Genomic DNA, 23,291 nt, shown 5'->3' with positions numbered 1-23,291 from the left:
CCCCCCCCCCCCCCCCCCCCCGTCAACGTATTTTTTTCACACTTTTATTGATGGACAGTGTTACCTTTTGTGAGAGATTAATTGCTCCAAGTGAGAATGTTAGTGTGAAATTGACCATTACAGCATCCACTTTTCCATGTTGATAAGAGCATAAAAATGAGAAAGAAATAATGGGACAAAAAGAAATCAATGATACAGATAAACAGATAAAAATGTGTGATTAATTGCAAGTTTACTATGACGTTAATGCGATTAATCTCAATTAAAATATTTGAATCGTTTGACAGCACTAATGTAACCATTAAATATAAGGATAAGATTGTGTTTCCAGACCAACGGTAGCACTGCACGTGAAGGGTAAAACACACAGCTGTCTCATTCATTTCAAAGAGACCACTGTGTTGATGCTGTGTTAGTGCCAATGCAGAGGGCTCCAACAAAATAATGCAGCGTTGTCCAGCAATGATTTGAATCTGGCTCAACTTTTTCTGCAACGCAATATCACCCGGCAACACACTGTGTTTTCCAATCGTATACGCAGTGTGTGCTTGGTTTGTGGAGGACTCAGCGCACGTATTTTAGGGTTTAGGGGTCCTCCCTTAGGAAAAAATATATATGCAAGTAACATCAATTTGGACAGTTATTATGCCTATCTCAGTGTCTAGAACGTTGAAAAAGCCAGAGCAGATATTAAATAAATAACTCGAAAAGCTTAAAGACCAAACTTGTTAAAGAAGTCCACTGGGGGCAGACTACAATCATTAGATCTGAGGAAAGCCTATTAGTTGGTTTTGATACTCACATTGATTCTCCATTCATTAAGCTTAGGGGCTGCCCAAAGCAGCTTGGGTGCTGCACCTTAACCTTATAATCCAGGGAAACCCTGCGCAGATTCCTGATAGATTACATTGTAGCAGGATTCTTCTGTTTACCTCACGATGGTTGAGAAGGAGGATAAAAGATGCAGAGAGTTGTTAAATCCGGTCTCATAGTACAGTCCTCGCCATGCCATGGCTGGGCTTCGGGTTTTGATAAGCTTTAGTTTCATGGAGCTGGCCTTTCTGGATCATGTTTTGTCTTCTCAGCGGTTAAGCTAAATGCCACCTTCCACACAGCCCCATACAGTTTTTTTTTGTTGCGGTGCTATTTTTGATATGAAGATCCTGCTAAAGTCCGTTTGTCACCTATGTGATGAAAGGACTGACACCAACGCTGCATGCATACAGTATGAAACGTAATTACATGTGCTTAGAATAATCCTGACAGTGATAATGTAGACCCCAATTGCTCAAATTATTCAATGTAAAAAGGTGTGGCTCTTTTGTCTTGGTTTACTTTCACGGCTCTCATGAACTTTGGATCCAGCAACAGCAGGCAGCTGGTTTTTATTATTTATAGCAAATAGTCTCTAATGAACCTATTTATGCTATCTATCCAGCAGACAGCTGAATGTTTCAAATAACACATTGTCTTATGAACATATCAAAGCTAGACAGATATCTTCACTCCACAGTGGGGAACGAGGCCATTTGTTTGATTCAATATTTTTTGTAGAATTCATCACTGGTAATCTGTTGAAAGCCCTTAAGCCCCGTTTTCCATTGGGCTCGTCTGTGCTGCGTTCCTGTTTTGGTAAGTCCTCCGCCACACCGGGAGCGTCTCAGAAGAGGAGCATCTTGCCTTCCCGACTCGGTTTTAACGTTCCTACAAGTTCTTCACAGAACAATCGCGTGTTTATTAAGCTGGTATTCCTGGCGTTGTCTTTATAAAAAAGATCTGTCTTATGAAACCCTCATTGTTCATGGTGTTGTAGAGGAGACATAAACAATATTTGGGGGTGTATTTGGGTAAATTGACTGCATACTCTCGCTGTGACACTTCCTGCCTGGCTGTCCGAACAGCCCGTGGCTCGTCTGGGGTCTATCTTTAGTGGCGCGGAGCGCTTCTTCACAGGACGCGCCGTGGCGCAGCTGTTGGATGCTCAAGCATTGACTTAAATGCTTGAATTGCGCGCAGGGTTTGTTTTTTCTTGTCATAATTTTAGTTAGAGACCTGCAGTGTCCCTGAGCTGTTTAGAAGCTTTTCCACTACGCCAAAAAGGGAAGACTGAAACCTTGATCCCAGTTTTCTGTCTCCCGACCAGCTAGCTGTTGATCTTCTCTCATCTCATGTGTCTGTTGTCTCTTTTCCTGTGTACATCATGGTGTACATGCATTTTTGAATCCCCCACCCCACTGTGTTCTCAAACTGCCTTCTTAGTCACCAAATACTTGAGGCTGGCTTCTCTTCTGCTCCAGTTGTTGCTCTGTCTGTGTGGCTGCTGCATGAGCCTTGTGGGAGACATGAGGTAATGATGCAGAGGTTTGTGTGTCTCTTTAGTCACAAAAATGCAATCTTCAGTGGCTGCGGTGTCTGCACTTTGGCGACCCGGCCACGGTGACTGTGTGAACTGTCTAATCTGTCTGCCATGACAGTCACAGGTTGGCCGATTGGGCTGTAAATAATACAAACATGTACTCATTGGCTAAATTAACGTTTTTTTGTTTAATTTTTTTCATTTTCTAGTTGCTAACTGTACGTTCAGATACGCAGTAAATTGGTCCAGAGCCAGCCTGCCTTTGTTTAATATTTAACTAAGTGACTCCATGAGCTGGTCTCTTGCTCCATAGAAAACCTTTTCATATTCACACGTCTAGACGGAGCCGTCAGAGATCACATAAAGAGCATACGGGGACTCTGATTCATACCCCAAGTTTTTTTTCGTTTAGCATAATCTGACAGGTCTGATTGTCAGATACACTGGCTGCTGATGTGTGTGGCACTCCATCATCATTAAAATAGTAGATTTTGCTGTGTGTGCGTATGTGCGTGTGTGTAGCCCTTTCTCTGCCATTCATAATAGATTCATTTGGTATCTTAGATCATGTCAGCCTCGGGCTCACTCCTTTGTCTCTGTGTGTTTGTGTGTGTGTGCGCGCGTGCGTGCGCGCCCATGAATGCATTCATATATGTCTTATAGACATTGATTCGCAGAATAAAAATGAAGTCTCTTCTCACACAAAGGAACAATTCTTCATTTTCTGCTCAGGGCTCTGCTCTGTTGTAATCAAAGAGTTTTACTGCAAACTAAGATACTGATTCAAACGCATGGCACCGGCTGCCACAACACAAATCCTCTCTCATAGTAAATCTACTAATGAATATTGAGGTTTCAGAGACTAGGGAGATCTGTTGCATCTACATAAACAGTATATACGTGTATGTTATATACATTAAATACATATCGTCCAAAATCATTTGCACTCTCAAAAGACCTTTTTTAACATCATACACATTTTGACTCGTCATAGCGGAAGAAACACAGGTGTTACTGATAACATTTGCAATGCCTGCATTCCATTTGGGTGCATTTGGGTATCTGTACCACAGAGCCCGCAAGCACAATACCAGAGCCCTGGGACAGGGACAACTAGATGTCATGGAGCTTTAATTAGAATTATCAATTACACCTGTGCCTTTCCCGCTGTGAAATGTCAGTATGTCTGCTGTGAAAAAAAGATCTATTCTAGAGGCTGCTGGAGGCTTCCTTATTTGTGTTTACAGTGCTTTAATGAAATGTTGATTGATTAATTGAGTGGGGATTTATTAAGCAGGATTTTGCTTGTTGGCCGATTTGGTACTATTCCCTTTTTATGTCATTATAATTTGAACACCTTTGGTTTTGGATTGTACATTCCAGTCAATTCTATTTTATTGATAGTATCAATTCATAACAAGGGTTATCTCAAGACACTTTACAGATAAAATAGGTCTAGACCACACTCTATAATTTACAAGACCCAACAATTCTAGTAATTCCCCAAAGAGCAAGCAGTGCGACACTGGCAAGGAAAAACTCCCTTTTAGAAAGAAACCTCGGACAGACCCAGGCTCTTGGTAGGCGGTGTCTGATGGGCCGGGTATGGGGTGTGATGAATAGTGGCAATAAAACAATCACAATAAAAGATTATGGAACAGTGACTACAAATAGTAGTTTGTAGTTCATGGCACAGCAGGACGTAGCAGGACACCGCAGAGCGTAGCAGGATGTAACAGGGCATCGCAGGACGTGTAGCAGGACCACTGCGACAGCTGCAACCATGATTTTGAAACCTCCCTAATCCAAGGAAACATGCTGGGCGAACAAGAACATAAGGACTTCAGGGAATAACTCCCCAGAGCTAGGTTAGTAACAAGCATTTCTGGGACATGGATGCACACAGATGGAAAGAGAGAGAGGAGAGGAGCTCAGTGTGTCAAAGGAAGTCCCCCGGCAGTCTAAAACTATAACAGCATAACTACGAGAGACAGGGTAAAGAGAGGAGCCTGGTCGGGCTAGAACTCTCCCCCTGCCGGATCGGGCTGTACTGCCCTGACTCCCTCTAGTTTCATTATGTTATTGATTATATGGTAAACAAATCTGATGACTGACGATTCTATGTAGTAAATGATTGAACCGGTAATTGACAAAGAATTAATAGATTAATGGACAATGCAGCAAATCAGCTATTCTAAGGTAATGTACAGTACGTATCTTAAGTCAAAGAATGGGTACATATAGAAGCTTTTTGAAAATGGAGGGCCCTGTTTGTATGAAAGGATCTTAAAGCATTTAGCTGCTTGTGGTTTCTCCCGCCAGCCAGAGCCAAGAGAACCGCAGTGGGTTGACCTTCGCCAGCAGCTGTTTTATATTATATATATATATATATATAATATTTGAAACATATTCAGCTATTTTTGCCAGCAGTTTAGTGGAGCAGACAGTCTCCCCCCCCCCAAAAAAAACAGTCAAACCTACATTATTCAATTTAATAATTCTGCATGTTTTCTGAACAGTTAGCCTGCTCAGCAGTGCAGAACCTTTTCACTGAGGGGGAAATCAGCTCTGTGTGTGTGTGTGTGTGTGTGTGTGTGTGTGTGTGTGTGTGTGTGTGTGTGTGTGTGTGTGTGTGTGTGTGTCTCTTTGTGCGTGCGTCTGTGTGCATGCGTGTGTGTGTGCATGCCATCCAAGGGAGCCTAATTGGTGTTAGCGTAGGCACTAGGCAGGAAGAGAGAGAGACAGTTTCACTTTCACTCGCCTTCTTGTGTCCTCTCTCTGTCCTCCTCCTCATGTCCAAACACCTATTTTTTTTCATCAATTCATTTTTCTTTTCCTTCTCCTCTTCAGTCTTTTGTGTATTACCTCTTTTCTGCACCGTACATTTGGGTCCCCTGCTGCTGTACCTCATTTCTTCTCTTTGTCCTCGAGGCACTCTCTCAGCTTGTGTCGACTCTCCTCCCTTGAGGACTGTAAGGTGTGAGCTGAAATGATCAGCTTGTTGTGGTAGAAAGAGCAGCATCAGGTGTAAATGGTTTCTGTCTTGACCGCTTTATAGCTGACTGGTCTATGAGCTGTTGCAGAACACTGACTTTCATCAGAAACTTTACAGACATATGTACTCTGTCTTTTGCGGTGTCACAGCTTTAGTTCATAGATAAAAATGACTTAAATGTACATTTTTTTAAACAAATCATAATGAAAAATGTGTTTATTTTCAGCTTGAGCACTTTACAAATGAGCATGCATTCAATCCCAGGCGGCTGTACATAATACAGAATACAGAAATAACTTTAATTTATATTTCAAATTGTGTGATATTATCTTATCTGTTTGTTAAAATTTTTGTTAACATTCAGAGATAGAGGGAGAGGGAAAAATATAATACTGTTAATAATTGTTCATCACAATTGCAGACTCTGCTTTTAAAAGTCTCCCATGTGGATTCTACAACAGTGTGTACAGCATACTTTATCCTGGGAATAATGTTAAAGCAAGTGAAACTCAGAGATATGAAATGTCATTTCCATATTTAATCATCTGAATATTGCTCCTTGACTGAATGCGAGGGGGTGTCCACACACGTGTGTGTTTATGGATTTAAATGAAGACAGGGAAAGTCTAGCTTCAGGGGATTTTTGTAAATTCCTTTTCTTTGACCTGTCGACTACTTGTTGCCATGGTAGCGCTTTATCAGAAGAGTAATTCTGTGTTTGTGTGTGTTATGATGCTGACGGATGCGGCTGCAGGGGCATGATGTGAGAATCGACACATCACCAAACCCTCTGTCATTTCACAAGCAAGCACACATGGACAGTACTAGCACTCATCAAAAAATATATATAATTAAGGTCAAAATAGAAATGTGAAACTGACAAGAGGTTCAATTAAACATACAGTGATTCAGTTTATAACAATTATTCTACAAGAAACAGCTTTGCTAAAAGCACCAAACTTAGATAAAAACAAACAAATCAAACGACCGCCATTCACACCCTGAAGACGGCTGTCTCTGCCGCTACACGTAGGTTGCTTCTCCCTATGTCTTTTAAATGTTCTATTATGAAATAGCCGGTAAAATAAAGGCTTTTTAAATAACTGTGAAGAAGAGTGCCTTGGATTCCCTTTTTTTCATGACCATAATTCTGTTCAACCTTTCATTTCTAACTTGACATTCCCCAAGTCTGGCTATCACCAGCCCAAGCCAAGCTCAATAGACTACTGAGCTTGAGCGTTGGTCTGGGGAGTCTGCTCTGTATTTTCTCTGCATAAGAGGCATGACCAACGGGCATGGTTCAAACGACTCTGTACGCAATTTTGGATAGGATATTGGATAGTCCTAAAAACCAATCAGACCAACTCTGGGTGACGTAGAAGTTTATATATATATTTTATATATATATTTGTGGGCAAGCATGAACAACTCCTTGTCTTTTCTTGTTGTTACATTTAAGTGAAATGTAGAAAGCAAGAAAGAAAATAAGTGTACTTCCCAAGATGTCAAAGTGTTTATGACAGTGTTTCTGATCTCGCTGTGTCACAAAATACCATATTCAGTATTGGTATAAATAACCTAAAAAAGCATGGAATGGACGCTGACAAACATGACAGCCAGCCAATAGGTGTGCTCGCTTAGGGGGAATTCAACACACTGTTATTGACAGGAGGTGGGGCTGATTGATTAATCTTTTTCAAATCGAAATCGCGATGCAATATTTAGTTGAATTTGGTGGTGTTTGGTGTAACAGACATTTTCCCCTGGCGCAATTGTGCAGCGTTACGGCTACGGATACGGTTTTGTCCTCCACCAAGCGCCATGCCACGCCTGGAGCGTCACAGAAGCAAAGCGTCTTGCCTGCCGACGAACAGATTTTATTGTCTCTACAATAATTTACAGAACAATCACGTGTTTAGCTGCCTCTGGAACACAGCGCAGATGCGCCTGGTGGAAAATACCGGCAAACCATATGTTGAGAAAGAAAAACACTTATATCTGGCAGGTTATATCCACGTTGTCTGCCTTGCATAAGAACAATATGAGCAGCTGACAAGACAGAGGTTGAAGTAGACCGTATGATTTGTTGTCACACAGACAATGAGTAGTAAGGTCATAATAAATTATTGATTTGAAAGTATTTATCCCTATCAAATGTAGGTCTGCAAGTTGTTTGCAAGGCAGAATTCATTTAAACTGCAGGCTAGTAAATGCACTCTGTTTTTGGTTCACCTCCTATATCTGGGTCAGATCACGTTCTCAGATAAAGTGAACAGAACTGTAGTGCGCTCGGAAGCAAACCAAGACCCTAATTTTCAAGTGGACAGAGTTTGTATGTTTGGTCTTGACCAACATAATCTTTTGCACCAAACAAATCGGACTATCCGACGAATCTCTCCAGGGTTCGGTTAAAACGACCAAACGGTCCAGGTTTGAAAGCACCTTTCGTTGCTAAGAAAAAACAGTCCTTTTGGAGTCTTTTATGTGCACATTTGGACTGTAATCTATGAATCAGAACTATTTTCAAGCTATAACATTGAAGTTGTGTTGTTTTTTTCCTCCATTTTCACGTCTCAGTCAAACAGTCAAACAGCAGACTGAATGTTACTACAACCTTTGTCCAGAAGCTAGGTGGAACACAGTGAATTTACACGGCATCTTCGCGACAATCTCTCTCTCTCTCTCTCTCTCTCTCTCTCTCTCTCTCTCTCTCTCTCTCTCTCTCTCTCTCTCTCTCTCTCTCTCTCTCTCTCTCTCTCTCTCTCACACACACACACACACACATAAAGCAGGGAATGTAAAGCCAATACCTGTTAAATCATGTGTGACCAGTTACAGTTAAACCATCTGCTCTGACCTCATTAGACCCATTGTCTTTACTGTATACTGTGAAGCACACACGCACACACACACACACACACACACACACACACACGTAACAAAGCACTGGATAAGAAACATCCAATGATGCATTTCCATTAAGTCCTTAGTCTGCACAGATAAAGTGATTTTTGTTTTTGTTTTCCATCTTTACATATTGTGGCATTAAGTGAGACAGAAGGATGCTTGTGGATCAAAGTAAAACTCAGCTGCACCATCTTGTTAAAAAAGCTATCCTATGACTTGTGAAAAGTGTAGTTTGTATGATGATATGCATTGACTTTTTCTTCATATATTGAGTAGACATGGACCTTGTTATTCCCCCCTGAAATCAAACGAAATGTTTTATTATATTGCTAAGTAGTATATCTTAATCTTTTTTTCTGGTATGATCTCGTCTGTACATTGCATTCTTTGTCAGTTTTCCTCTATTATGATTTTAACTGAGAATTACTAGTCAGCATAATAAATGCAGATGAGGCAGGTTTACTCTCTGTACATGGAGGTAATTGCTGAAGGGGAAGAGACGATGATGCATGCACAGTAGTGGAAAAACATATTCGCTCGTGCAAAGACAAGGAGTTGTTCATGCTTGCCCACAAATATATATATATAAACTGCTGTTCAGTACACACATAACATGGACATCAATATTTTACACACATGCACACACTGCATACATGGGAGTAGATGTGAATACAGAGTGTGACATGCAGTCATGAATATATTCACCACCAATTGTAGATTCAGAACTGTGCACATAAATAATGCACAAAAATTTTCAAGCCAGAGCTGGTGATATTTAGCATATGATTTGTGCTAAATTGATGTGTTCTTTGCACTGAAAGAGAAGATCGCGATTTTTTTGGAGGTGCAAAAAATTGTCTGCAATTTTTGCTTGTCCCGATGCTGCTGTTCATATTCTTTTACATTATTCATGTGAAAATCACAGCCTTGTTAAAACACACAAATACATTCACACACACCACATCAATACGTTTAAACAGAATTCATGCTGTGCAGAGCAATTCACAAACAACAAATGAGACATGCACTCATGCATGAGCCAACACACATACATAAGGAGACACACACACAGACAGAGTGCTAGGTAAAAACGTGACCTGAGGCCAACAAGTCATGTTAGACCGTCTGCTCTCGTTAGAGCTGAACTCATTTAACACACTTCTTAATTTATTGTGCGGTAATATTATAGGCGCTTGCTGAACCATTACCATCTACCATTGGTAGACTCTCTCGCTCTAAGATTTTTACTTTAAGAGGGGAAATCCAGAGAGGCAAATCTAGACAGGGTTGTTTCTCCAACTCAACACAGCTGAGCTTCCTGATTTTCTGTTTCCAGCAAATGAAATGGAAAAGGATTTTACAACGACCTTTCAGGAAGTTTGACATTTTCAGCAGTCCTTGAACAAGTTTGTCCCTTCAGTTATTCCCCCCTCTTTCTCTTAAATACAGGTGCCCTGAACCAGCACAACTGGGGAAAGAAGTACCCGCCCTGTAACAGTGCCCGGCAGTCTCCTGTGGACATCGACGAGATGTTTACCCAGGTCCGGCTGCAGTACCAGAATCTACAGCTAGAAGGCTGGGACAAACTCACCGCAGAGTCCAGCACCATCCACAACAACGGAAAGGCTGGTAAGTTGATGTTCCTCCACTCCTCTTTATGTGCCTTTCCTGCAGACCCTGGTTTCATTACTTGAGAAATAAAGTCTTTATCCACAGGAATTCCAAGTATAATTTGGCCTTTACCAAAACCTTTACCCCAAGTTGAACTTTTTTGCATGTCTAGTACAAGCTGTGGAAGCCATGTTTGCCATGTCCCTCTGCAGGAAATCAAACCCTAAGCTGCTTCATTTGTATTGAAAAATGAGTGAAATTTAGGATTTATCTTTTTCCTTTTAATCCCAGACAAGCGCATATCAAAGCAGCAGCCAGAGGTGGCAGACGCAGTGTAGTAGATTCAATCTATGGAAGTGATTTTGACATTATTCCAGTTCTGTATAACACAACATCTTAATCCCTAAATGTGGAAAGAAGCTTTACTTTTCAGAAGCAGACAAAACATGAGTCACAACGCAGAGGGTAAAGAGAGAAGTAAGTAGTGAGGATTAAAAGGAGAAAGAGTCAGACAATGAAAGAGGACGGAGAGACCAAGGTATTGAGAGAAAGGTAACCAGAAGGACAGCAGTATCGACATATCATGTGGAGAAAGAAGGACAATCAATGTCAAGACGCAGAGTTGCAAATGAGCAACAGAAACAGTGTGTGTCCTCCATACATGAGTGGTCTTAAAATCAATGTCGTTCTCTGTGAATTCAGAGAAATAGTTGCGTTAAAACAGATGTTTCAAAGCCAGTCATGATATGATAAGACTAACATATGGCCTGCACAGTCTCGCCAAACTGAATGTTGCATCCTGTTGCAACGTAACACATGTGCTCACTTGAAGTTCACATGTGGCCCCAACAGGCAAATACAAAGAGGTAAAGTGGACTTGAGGAAATTGTATTGTCTGCTTGTATACAGTATAAGAAGGATCATCACACAATTTACACCGTTGAATAATCACCCCGATCTTCTGGTCCCCTGACCTCTGCAGCGTTTTAGCATCTTTCAGCATTGTTTTGGTTTTGTGGCCTGCAGCTTTACTGTTTAGGTAAGCATGGGAGTCTCTCTTTTGCATTGTTTATTGACACAGCTGGCAAATTTGATCAAAGAAACTCTAAAGACTCACTGTTCACTAAATGGCCAGCACCAAATGGCAGGCAGACAAAGTTAACAACTAGCTGTTGAACATAGCAGACCGTTTAGCAGTTAAAGATATACATATTCCCCTTAGGGGTTGGTAGAGACCAAACAGAGCTTAAAGGAGAGTAAATATTGGATAAACATACATCAGGTTGCCAGAAACAACTTGATATAAATGCTAATGTTGCTCTGTAGCTGCTGGATGTGTAAGCTAAGGAAGTGTGTGCTATTGATTTCCTCCTTTACAACAATAAGGTGATGAGGTGTTATTATTGCCTTTATATGGTTTTGATATGTAAACGTTGTGTTTACAGAATTTTTGATGTCAAGTGGCCAAAAAACAAACAGTTACTCTGGGTTTATTAGTATAAGTATTGTTATAAGTAATGTTTATGTTAATTATCACTGAAATAAAAAAATGATGCTAACAGACCAGGATATCCACATTTATTTTATCAGACAGACTAGTTTTGTTTTGCTACCGCCATGTTTCTTTCCTTCTCAAAAGCAACATCACCTAATGTTACGGCCACATGGTGCAAATATATATTTATTGCAACAAGTGAGAAAGAATTAGATAATGCATTAAGCACTAATATATATCAAATTATCAAAGGGTTTGCACCACACCTCTCAACCCGGTTGAAAATTCCTTCTGACTGGGCCGGATCGGGCCTGTCTCTTCTGATTGACATGAGGCATTTTTATTACGTTCTGGTTATTGGGATTATAAGTGGAATTGTAGGGTCCTTGTAAACATGGCTAGTGTTATGTCCTGCATACGGTGGAAAATCTGTGCAATTGTTGAAGAAATATTTTGAGTTACTGTTTGCCACCATTTTGCCTGTTGCTTAGAGGCAGAATATCCTAGATTAGGACAAAGCTTTGGAGCCTGATGGCCAAGCGGCAAACGCCACAGCTGACTAGTGGAGGCCGAAAGTCTTTTTGTTCAGGCAAAGCCTCCAAACGTATGCTTGATAAAGCCTGTTGTAGGAGAAGTATGCCTCTGACAGTCTTCAGAGAAACTCAACATTTGCGTTTCCGTTTTTTTGTTATGTGCATGTTTTAGTCTCCCTCCGTGTGGAAGGGGACTTCTTTGTTAGCGGAGGAGGGCTGAGCTCCAGGTTCCGTGTTGCTACAATCACCTTCCACTGGGGGCACTGCAATGCCACATCAGATGGATCTGAACACAGCCTGAATGGGATGAAGTACCCTCTGGAGGTACAGACACATACACCATGTGTTTGTCTGTCATCAACACATTTATTGATCATGCATGTGTTTACCAAAGAAGCCTGAGTTCAGCTAACCTGCCTGTTTCTTGCTCTCGTACAGATGCAGATCCATTGTTATGATCCAGATGACTTCCCAAGTCTGGAGGACGCTATTAGAGAAGGAGGGAGGATCGCTGCATTGGCAGTGCTCTTCGAGGTTGGTCAACCTCTTGATTTGTGCCCAGTGGTGTAAGAAGTATTCAGATTCCTTTACTTAAGTAAAAGTAATAATACCACACTGTAACAATACTCTGTTACAAGTTAAAATCCTGCATTGAAAGTATTACTTAAGTAAAAGTATGTAAGTATCATCAAGAAAATATACTTGTATGAGAGGTAAAAGTACTCAATGCTGAAAAATCATCATATTTTAGAAACTGGAAACGATCCAAACAGTTCTGTCTTTAATCTTAACATCTTAACATCATATTTTATAAACTAGTTTTGTTTATGTGTGCAAAAATTTTAACTTGTTAAGTAACTAGTAAACTAACTAAAGGTCTCAGATGAATGTAGTGGAATAAAAAGTACACTATTTCTAGCTCACCCAGTAAGAGCGTGCGCCCCATGTAGGCCGAGGCCATTGCAGCGGCCCGGGTTCAAGTCCGACCTGCGGCTCTTTGCTGCATGTCATCCCCCATCTCTCTCCCACCTTTCCTGTCTATCCACTGTCACCCTGAAATAAAGGGAAAAAGGCCCAAAAATTATCTATAAAAAAATACAATATTTATCTCTGAAATGTAGCGGAGTATAAGTTGAGAGTGGCATGTAAAAAAAAACAAGTGCCTCAAATTTGTACTTGAGTAAATGTACTTAGTTACATCCCACCACTGTTTGTGCCCCAGGTTTAGAGATCAGTTTGTTCTTCCTCACGTGATTGGGTGTGTATTTGCCTCCCCATGAATTCCACAACAGAAGCTGATGTTGTTTTCCACAGGTCAGCTTGGAAGACAACGAGAACTTCCGTCCTGTAATAGAGGCCGTCAACACTGTCAGCCGGTTTGGTAGGTCACTAATACAGAGAGTAATGCATCTGGGTCATCACTGGGTAAAAATGAACATGTATCCTCTAAAAAGAGAGCAGCTGGGTGCAGGAAGTGGCATAATAAAAACAACAATTTACACATTGATTTGGTTTTGGTTATTCCGACTAAATCGTGGTTGTGTTTAGGAGAATATTTATGTTTCATAAACAGTGTAGAAACAGAGGAAGCAGACACAGAATAATGTTGTCCCCTGAAACAGTTGTTGATGTTTGTCACCAACTGTGATTGGGATCAAATCTTGTTCACAGGCAAATTAGAAACTTCAAATTGACATTAAATTACAGTCTCAGACAGTTTAGTCCAATTTAATAGTGTTCAAAAAGATGTGCTATTATCAACGGAACTAGTAGCTACATTTCCTTGAAGCAAAATTCCTTGAGAGAATAATTATGCAAAAATGCTGCAAACATTATTGTTATGCTTTTCTCTCTGAAATGTTAAAAGGAATATCATTATGCACATGGCATGGATATAACGGACAGTCTGACATTTTTTAAATGCCTGGTCCCAGGTGGTTTTACAGCTTGCGAGAAAACGTGTTATCTGCTGACATTTTGTTACTGATGGGACTTTTTTGCATTGTTTACCAGGTAAGAGCGGGTCGATGGAAGCTTTCACCCTGCGGTCCTTGATGCCGAATAACACAGACAAATATTACATCTACAATGGCTCCCTAACTACACCTCCCTGCTCTGAAACGGTGGAGTGGATTGTCTTTAAACACACTGTGGCCATATCAGAAACACAGGTCAGTAGGTTTTTATCACGCAGGTGTCCACTGCCGCCCGCCAATGCTCCTTTCTTTCAGAACAAAAAGCCCCGGAATAAAGAAAAGAGTCAACTTGAGTATCACTGGTTCTCATTCACTCTTTTAACCTGAATGTGCCTTTAAGCATTAGTATCGTACTCCAGCACAGCAGACCACCATGAAGAAAAAGCCTCTTTTGATATCAATGACAGCGGTGCTTACTACTAAACTTGTAAAGCATTGTGTCTAATGAAAGCTTTCAGTTAGAGATAATGGAAAAAAAGATAGTAGGTTTTGTTATGGTATATATATAAAAAAAATAAAAAATACAAACCTTTTCAGTCAAGTTAAAATCATTGCTGCCTTTAGTTGTTGTGTCTGGTTGTAGTCTATGGCTGGTCTCAGGTCAACTGTTTTTTACATCTTTGCACAAAAAATAAAAACAAAACCTCACATAGAGGTGATACAATTTGAAGTTTAGGCAAAAATGTCAACTCGCAAGAAATGTTTTTTAACACTGTCTTACATGATGTCACTGGTTTGTTTGCTTGTGTACACACGACAGCTTTGGGCATTTTTTTCAGCTGCTGCTGCACAGAAGAGTGACTTGATTCCCTCAACAGGCACAAAGACTTAAAGCATTATTGTCAAAGGGGGAAGATGATTTGTGTGCAGTACACACACGGAATGACAGACAGACAGACAGACAGACAGGGTACCAATGATTTTACTACTATTACTTGGTGGTAATTTTCACTCCGGGACAGTAGAGGATACAATGATGTATGAAGTCACAGTTCAGTTTGTGTGTGTGTGTGTGTGTGTGTGCGTGTGTTTTTGCATGATTGAAACGGGGGTGGCAAGGCATGACACATGCGCACCGTAGCTACCCAAAAATAGAGCAGCACTGTCTCTCTGCCTCTGCCTGGCACCAGCGCAAGCCTCTTAAACAAACACACACACAGTTTTGGGTTTACTTTGGCAACTGTACAGACACACTGAAAGATGCAACAGACACATCTTTCTTTTCTCTGTCTCTCTCTGTACCCAGTTGGAGGTGTTTTGTGATGTGATGACCGTGCAGCAGGCTGGATATGTGATACTGACGGATTACCTGCAGAGCAACTTCAGGGAGCAGCAGCAGCAGTTCATGGGTCAGGTGTTTGCCTCATACACCGGAGTGGAGGAAGTGCTCACACCCAGTACGTCATCAAACCCACCCAAACAAAAAGTTTGCTGCTTGCATTTTCACCGTTGTCTTTTTCTACTCCAAACTCATAAGTCACTTCAGTTCATTTCTCATTCAATGACTTCACTTTTATGTTAACACAATACATTTATTTAACAACAGTGGTTACTAGTTATATTGCAGATTCAATTAGTTGTATACCAAATCTGTAATCAGCTTGTAAAATGAATCACATTTTTAAGTATTTTGATGTATGTTTACAGCAGAGAAAGTCTCTTAAACAATAATATAGCGCCTTGTTAATTACTCAAGATATAAACGTTTCTCAAGCTTTTTTTATGGGATCAAATTCAGCTCTTTTCTGAGCTGCTTTTCTCTGTTCTATATCATATGTATATATATTTTATTGCTGTCAGTTAAACGCGATGTTAACAGAGCTATCGCAAACCCATTTTAACGAATCTAACCACCCCGGGAGCAACACAACAGGCATGCCGCACACACTTGTTTGGGCTTGCTAGTCGGCCAAAGAGTAGTAACGTTACTTTTTGAGTGGATGGCGAGCGCGAGACGCTGAAATGGACGCCAATAAGATTCTGGATGGAAAGTTTATTTTTTAAAAGTTGCCAAATGTTTGTGCCAATGCCATATTTGAAGATGCCACCTTGGACTCTGGGAGGTTGTGATTTGTATTGTTTTGTGTATTTCATAGACTTAACATTTGCAGCTCCAAAAAATAATACTAGAAATGAAAACCAGGAAATGCAACCCAAAGAGAGGGGGGGGGTGTGTGTGTGTGTGTGTGTGTGTGTGTGTGTGTGTGTGCGTGTGTGCGTGTGTGCGTGTGTGCGTGGGCCAGGTTTAGCTACATTTGTGGGGACCAAAAACTGTGAATACAGTATACTTATGGGGACCTGACAGCTTTGTGGAGACAAAATGCTGGTCCCCATTACGTTAAAGGGCTTTTTGAGGAATAAGACTTGGTTTTAGGAGTAGGGTTAGAGTTAGGTTATGGTTAGGGTAAGGGTGAGGGTTAAGGTTAGGCATTTAGGTTTGATGGTTAAGGTTAGGGTAAGGGGCTAGGGAATGCATTATGTCAATGACTGGTCCCCACAAAGATAGCCAGACACGACTGTGTGTGTGTGTGTGTGTGTGTGCGTGTGTGTGTACGCGCACGCGCGCCAATTCTCAATTCTGTTTTTGGTTCCAGACTTCTCTTTCTCTATGTTGAGTCTGTTTTGACATGCGGGCAGGTTCTGTGCCCATTTTCCCTCTAGCAACTTGCTATGTGGACTAAGAGAACTCATAACTGTGCTACATGTCTGCAGCTTTGGTTTCTTTTTTCATTTATAGTAACGCATCCTGTTTTCAGTTTTGAGGTTCCTATCACGGTTTACAGAGTACATTCCCCTGAGCTTAATTTGATGAAATACTTAAAAAGGCATGTACCGTCACTTGCCTTCTCCCAGTGAGTTTTAGTTCTAAAAGCCACAAAGTGAGTTTGGACTGGCAGAGATCTGAAGCATTTCACTGGTATTGATCAACAGCGCTGTTAACTCCCAGCAGATACAGCATGTTATGATTTTGTACCATAAGAAATTCTTATTAGGCTGTAAAGAGTTTCACCCTGAATAAATCCATGAATAAAAATATCGCCCATCTTCTGAGATAAAATTCACGGCGCTCCCCATCTTCATAAAGTCGACCCTCAAGTAAAGTGGATCTTTTGGGTTGCCAGGGAACTCGACTTTGTAGTTGTGCACCCTTGCTCCTCTCAGCGCTGGCAATTTATTTTGCAGCTCTTTTTGAAATTGAAATAAAGTATTTACAAATTCAGAGAAGGATCTTTTTCCCTTTAACAAATTAATGCAGCTCCGCGCGCCAACACACACACACACACACACACACACACACACGCTTCCCACTTATTGCCACACTCACCTCCTGAGCTGAGCTTTTTTTAAATGGATTTTTTCTCTATTTTCAATCTCTTTGTTCCGAGCTTTTTATTCAAACTTTCTGCCAATCTTGCCCTCTCTTTTTCTCTTTGTTGCCATCTCCAGCCTGCAGCTCGGAGCCAGAGAACATTCAGGCCGACGCCCAGAACAACACAACCATCATGGTGATGTGGGAGCGTCCCCGCGTGGTTTACGACACAACCATCGACTGGTACACCGTCACATACCAGAGGCTACAGGGCCGAGACCAGAGCAAGAAGGAGTACAGGACAGACGGGGACCAGGACGTGGTACAAAAAATCTCAGACATCACCCATATGTACCTTTGAATGCATGACTTTTCAGCTAATTTTTTGCACCATTATCTATCACACGGGTACATTCTGCTTATAAAATAAATATTACAGTCTGTCCCTTTTCCACTGCAACAAATATCAAAGCATCATTATTAGGATTCTATCAACCAGCTATCAGCTCTCTGTATGTTAAATTGTAACTGCTGCTGGTATCTAGATTGATCAAAGTGATCGAGTGACTGATAGATAGTGAGGATTAATCTTGGCATCCCTTTACCATGACCATCCCCATCATCTGTGTGTGTGTGTATTTAGAGTATGCTCAGTTTGAGTCTGAGTGTGTGTTTGTGCACAAGCCTTGTATGCAGCCTACGTGTATGTGTGTATATGTACGCTTCCCATTTATTTCTCTGGGAGCAGTGGCGGGGACTTTGGAGAAGCAGGGCGTGAAGTTGCCGGCTCCTCATTTGCATAATTATGAATCCAGCCTACTTTATCCAAATGAGGAGCGGCCTGGCTCAACGCCTTTCAAAAGCTGACAAAAATCTTTAAAACTGAATTTTGTTGATCTGAAATAAAGAGCTTGCTTAAAATGTTTTGCAGACACACGTTTCGGTGAACTATTTCCATACAATAAGAGACTGTATTCCAAACGAGCCGCCATTAGAGGTCTGTTTTGAAATCCGGGAACAGCCAGCCCCACCAGCCTGATACGTTCGTCCAATCAGCTGCAGCCATCAAGGTTGTAGGAGGGTGGAGCCTGTTTTCTTTGCTTGTCAGCGGTCATCGAAGAGAAACTGGTGCTACAACTCGGGCCGATCCAATCGCATCCGTGAAAACAACACGGAAATGGACACTTACCTTGAGTTGTCAATATTCACACAAGCCTGATACAACACAAGTGAAGGACTGAAGTTGTAAACTCCACCCTTAAGTCTGCTTTATATAGACATAAAAACGTATAAACCATGTAATCAAAACCCATTAGCGGCAAATGTTATTATTCTAAGATTTGCAAACACCATATAGTATAAGACTTATATGCATAAGTCCAAATAGCCCAAGCCCGCTGTATATGGGCATCAAAATATTTCCCATGATGCACTGGGCTGAGTGGCTCCCTGTGGAGGCTCGATGCTTGAGGATTTGACGTCACCTTTAGCCTTTTTAACCATTATCACAGGATTTGTATTGAAAGTAGAAGGACATTTCACAGCTGAGATATTTCAGTATAGAGCTGCAAAGATTAATTAATTAGTTTTAAATTATCAAATTAAAGGTGCAGTAAGCAATTTTGCGCCTAGATGGAATCGCCCCCCCTCCACCCAAAAAGCTGTTGCAACTGCTTTAAAGCCAACCAATTGGGAGCAGCCATCACAAACAATCACAAACGGTGAATAAGCTAAGCCCACATTTATCACATCAGTTTACATTCTTCTGAAATCCCGGAGGTTTCTGCAGCGTTGAAACGCCTCACCGATGTTAACGAGGCCCTTTCTCCTTTTCCCGATCGTACAACTTCTTTTTTAAATTTGTATTCTTCAGTCCTTTTCTTATTTTGCTGTTCCTCTGCCAACTCTCCTTGTTAGTAACTCCTGGCCTGGACAGCACATTCACATGCTGCCTCCTCCTTCCCTGCTCCCATTACTCGAGCAAGCAAGTGACGCCATCCTGTTGCTGATTGGCTGGAACAGTGTTTTGTGGCTCTTGCCGACGTATCTCATTGTTTTGCATTTACACAGCCGGGACTGTGTATTAATACCGTATTTGTTTTCAGCGCACACAGAAAATAGAAAGCTGGTTGTAAAAAGTGTCGGCATAACATTGCATCTTACACCTTTAATCGTTGACTATTTGTATAATCGATTAATTGGTTTGTGTAATTTTCATGAAAAAAGTAAACAATGTCTTATTGAAGTTTCCTAGATGTGAATATTTTTAGTTTCTTCACTTCTCTGTGACAATAAACTGAATATCTTTGAGTTTTAGACAAAACAAGACATTTGAGGACGTCATCTTGGGCTTTGGTAAACAACTAATTGATAAATCAAGAATATAATGTACAGATTAATTACCAATGAAAATGATCATCAAGTGCAGCCCTATTTCAATCTGTGATTCCCAACCAGGGGTACTTGTACTCCAGAGGGTATTCCCAAGAAGCTCAGCTAATTTGAAAAAAACCTGAAATTATAATATATATTTAAAATATAAGACATCCACATATTTTCATCTTGAAAATTGCTCAGTAACCAATAAATTACCACCTATGATAAACCGACTGCAAAGGAGGCCGTTCTAAGGCCTTAACACCACCTGCTGTGATTCAGAGTGCATGAAAACTCATTTGAAAGCAAGCAGAGAAATAGAAGTAAAACAGACCAATCTTGAACATCAACTCCAGGCTCTTTATTGCAACAATATCCTCTTTAGTATAAGTAATAGTGTAAACATGCAGTTGACAACTTCCTTTTGTGACTTTCCAGGGTGCCATCATCCCTAACCTGCTGGCCAACAGCAGCTATGTGGTTCAGGTGGTTGCTATTTGCACCAATGGACTCAGAGGACGATGGAGTGACCAGATCATAGTGGACATGCCGTTAGATGACCCTGGTACACGCACACACGCACACACACACACACACACACACACACACACACACACACACACACACACACAAAGCTCCAACAACACTGTTAAAATTGAGTACAATTATAAGTAAGTCTTAATTTCTTTCCTCTCTCTCTCTCTCTCTAGAAAGTGATTCGGATCCCGACGCCATCACAAAGAATTTGGAAGGCCTTAAGGAGGTAGGGGCTTTCTGTGTTTCAACTGACACCTCTCATCGAACAAAATTTTGCTAAATTACTTTGCGGTGCTGAAGTTTGCCCTGCATTTGGCCATATCAGCGAACCAAATTATTATGCAAATGATTGTAATTTTGTCAGTAGAGGCTTGTCAGCGTGTATTTGGAGAGCAGTACAAAAGGTTATACAGGAGTTTCCAGTGTGTTTAGGAGAGATTTAAAACAAAACAAGAAAATAATTTTTCTCACTGAGAGAACCAGTACAGCCTGTGCTCTTCCACAGTGCGTTAATGGAGATTACGTGATGCCTCAAAATCAGATGATTTAAATGTTGAAAAGTTAAACCAAGACAGCTGCTCCACCACTGTGTCTTTGGAAGGATGTTTATATTAACTCATACAAGCAAGTAGAAATCATAACCTAAAAATCCTGACATTCATTTGTTATTCCTTTAACAAGGCCTGTCCCTCATTACCACACCCAGTATATGACCACACATCTTATGACACAGCTCAACACAGTAAGGCTTTTTCCCCCTTGCGTTAGGTCTCATCTAAAGCCAAATCGGAGAAGCCAGAGAACCAGAATTGGGGGGATTTGTCTCCAGAGGACCACAGCCCTGTGGAGGAGATCCCAGTGGAGCAGACCAGAGTTTACCAGAACCAGCCTTCCCACCACCAGAACCTACCATTCCAGGTCAGCACCCCAAAGACTCCCCATGAGTCCGCCGTTCTACAGAAACCTCAATCCAACCAGAATGGGGAAAAGAAGCCGGACCAGAACGGTCCTAGTCCCGATGACATGGATCAGAACTGGGTTTACGAGGACAGTGATCCAACACACGGGCCGCTTACTAACGCCGGTTTTGACAGCAACGGCGCAATATGGGTCACTGAGGTAACCGAGCAGCCGGGGTTTCTGTTTCCAGTAGCTCGGACAAACACACTGCCGGCGGTTCGCCGACAAATCACAGAAGAGGCCTCGTTGTCAGTGTTACCACATCAGGTACTTCACTACACACATTGCCTTTTTTTCTCCGTGTTTAATTTCCTTCATCCCTAAACCTGATTAAATGTAATATAGGGCTGCACAATATTTCGCCAAGAGAACATGAAACGCACGCGACACAGATACAGACACAGATTTTGTCTCATGTTCTTGTAGTTTTCTCATCTACTGGAAGTAACCACCCCCAAAAACTCTTTTTGTGTACTGCCTCTTCAACTTGCAGTCAAGGGATCCCAGTACACAAGACCAAGCTGGAGAAAGTGGCCTCCCTTCTCCCCAAACGGACGTCTACACCCCTCCTGTGGAGGACGTCCAAGTCACAGATATCTTCTATGAAGACACAGTCAACAGCTCTCCACTAGAAAGCAACACCTCAGCTGCAACAGTGTCTTCTTCTTCTGCTGCTTCTGTGTTGCCAGGTCAGAATTGATCGGAAGAGATTTATTTCTTTTTTTTTTGGCACTCTCGTTCACCAAAACCCTCTGTGGTTGATACTTTGAGCCGTGCCAGGAAGGAATTTAAGCTCATAAATATTAGAATAGGAACCAGGAGAAGATTTGACTTACAGATATACACCGGCCACTGATTGTGTGTTGACTTTTAATAAGTTTTAATCGTTAGATTAATTTGATAATGATAGGTAATTTGAACAGATGCTGCTGCCTAAGTTGTAATCATTATAACAAATGACATCTGTCATACGTTTTGGGCTTGTCTTACAAGCACAAATTGCTTTTGTCAGCAATTTTAAAATTTTCTGGTATACGAGAAAATTCTTAAGTGATAAAATTACAAATTCTTTTTCTTTCTTTAGGCATATATGGATGCATGATACAATGCTAACAACGTAATTCTGTGTAGTTATATGTTGTTAGGTCACGTTTATTTTTGCATTGCCAGACCTTCCTCTACAGTGGAGGTGATATTGGCATTTCTTTAAATCAATCACAATCGTCATGGTTGAAAGAAATGGGATGGACCATCGGTGCAAAGTAGTCTGTGGAAGGAACTTGTTCTGGTTGAACATGTATACATTCAAAAGTTGTTTTAGCCGTGCAACAGAATACTCAGATTGGACAGATAGCCTAGGTAGCTGTCTGGATTCACCCTACGGAGATCCTGTCATGTGACATGGCCTAACATTGCCCACGTGGTGTCGGGTTGTGGCTTTAACACGTTTCACGCCCCATTATCATTATGTACTTTCTATTCCACAGGTAATAAAGTGGACAAAGTCTCACTTCTGTCCTCTGAAGACAGCGAGGTACTTGTGAGCAAACCTCTACCAGAAACCACCACCTCTGATTCCTCCAGCCCGCCCCCCCTCTGGATCACAGCGAGGGCTGCCACCCCCGGCAACACGCTGGCTGAGACCGTCTACAAATCATTCACCACCTCCTCTCTCCTCAGGGCACTGATGCATACAACCCAGCCCATGTTCAACGGTAATATCAAACACCTAAGAACGCCTTTTCTTGAACAAAATATTATTTGGGGATGTCCCAATCAGCTTTTTTTGGCCTCTGATTTTTTAAATATTGAATATCTGCCAATACAGAGTCCTGATCGGGCATTCGTATTTGCCTAGATACAGCGGGTTTTTGTTGTTGTTGTTTACAAAAAAGTTACCAAAGTAACTAAAAGATGTCGTTGGCTTAATACATCAATGGATTACATACACGTAAAGGATTGGCGTAAAGTGTTTGGGGGGGACTGACAAAACTTGATCAGTTAAAAAATGCCCAAATGGGCTCTGAAATGATACTTTACGATCTGATTGGGACATCCTTAAAGGTCCCATGGCATGAAAATTTCACTTTGTGAGGGTTTTTTAAATTAATATGAGTTCCCCCAGCCTGCCTATGGTCCCCCAATGGCTAGAACTGGTGATAGGTGGAAACTGAGCCCTGGGTATCCTGCTCTGCCTTTTAGAAAATGATAGCTCAGATGGGCTGATCTGGACTC

General features: G+C 41.3%; 1 protein-coding gene across 5 annotated transcripts in view; it reads left to right on the top strand.

Moving 5' to 3' along the window:
* LOC117938623 (receptor-type tyrosine-protein phosphatase zeta-like) overlaps window positions 1–23,291 on the top strand; it is a 77,928-nt gene that overhangs the window by 40,558 nt on the left and 14,079 nt on the right. For all 5 annotated transcript variants that reach the window (XR_004655450.1, XM_034863344.1, XM_034863343.1 and 2 more), the window contains 12 exons: window positions 9,708–9,887; window positions 12,070–12,221; window positions 12,336–12,431; window positions 13,212–13,278; window positions 13,911–14,068; window positions 15,120–15,270; window positions 17,321–17,505; window positions 19,998–20,124; window positions 20,270–20,322; window positions 20,865–21,323; window positions 21,550–21,745; window positions 22,544–22,771. Coding sequence is in view for 4 of the 5 variants with exons in the window: in XM_034863343.1 (XP_034719234.1) it covers window positions 9,708–9,887; window positions 12,070–12,221; window positions 12,336–12,431; window positions 13,212–13,278; window positions 13,911–14,068; window positions 15,120–15,270; window positions 17,321–17,505; window positions 19,998–20,124; window positions 20,270–20,322; window positions 20,865–21,323; window positions 21,550–21,745; window positions 22,544–22,771 (2,052 nt within the window). In the remaining variant the exon portion in view is untranslated. The remainder of the gene's footprint in view (window positions 1–9,707; window positions 9,888–12,069; window positions 12,222–12,335; window positions 12,432–13,211; window positions 13,279–13,910; window positions 14,069–15,119; window positions 15,271–17,320; window positions 17,506–19,997; window positions 20,125–20,269; window positions 20,323–20,864; window positions 21,324–21,549; window positions 21,746–22,543; window positions 22,772–23,291) is intronic.

Source organism: Etheostoma cragini, chromosome 23, assembly GCF_013103735.1.
Source record: "Etheostoma cragini isolate CJK2018 chromosome 23, CSU_Ecrag_1.0, whole genome shotgun sequence".
NCBI classification, from domain to species: Eukaryota; Metazoa; Chordata; class Actinopteri; order Perciformes; family Percidae; genus Etheostoma; species Etheostoma cragini.
The sequence above is the reverse complement of the archived record's forward strand: the minus strand, read 5'-3'. Positions and strand labels throughout refer to the sequence as shown.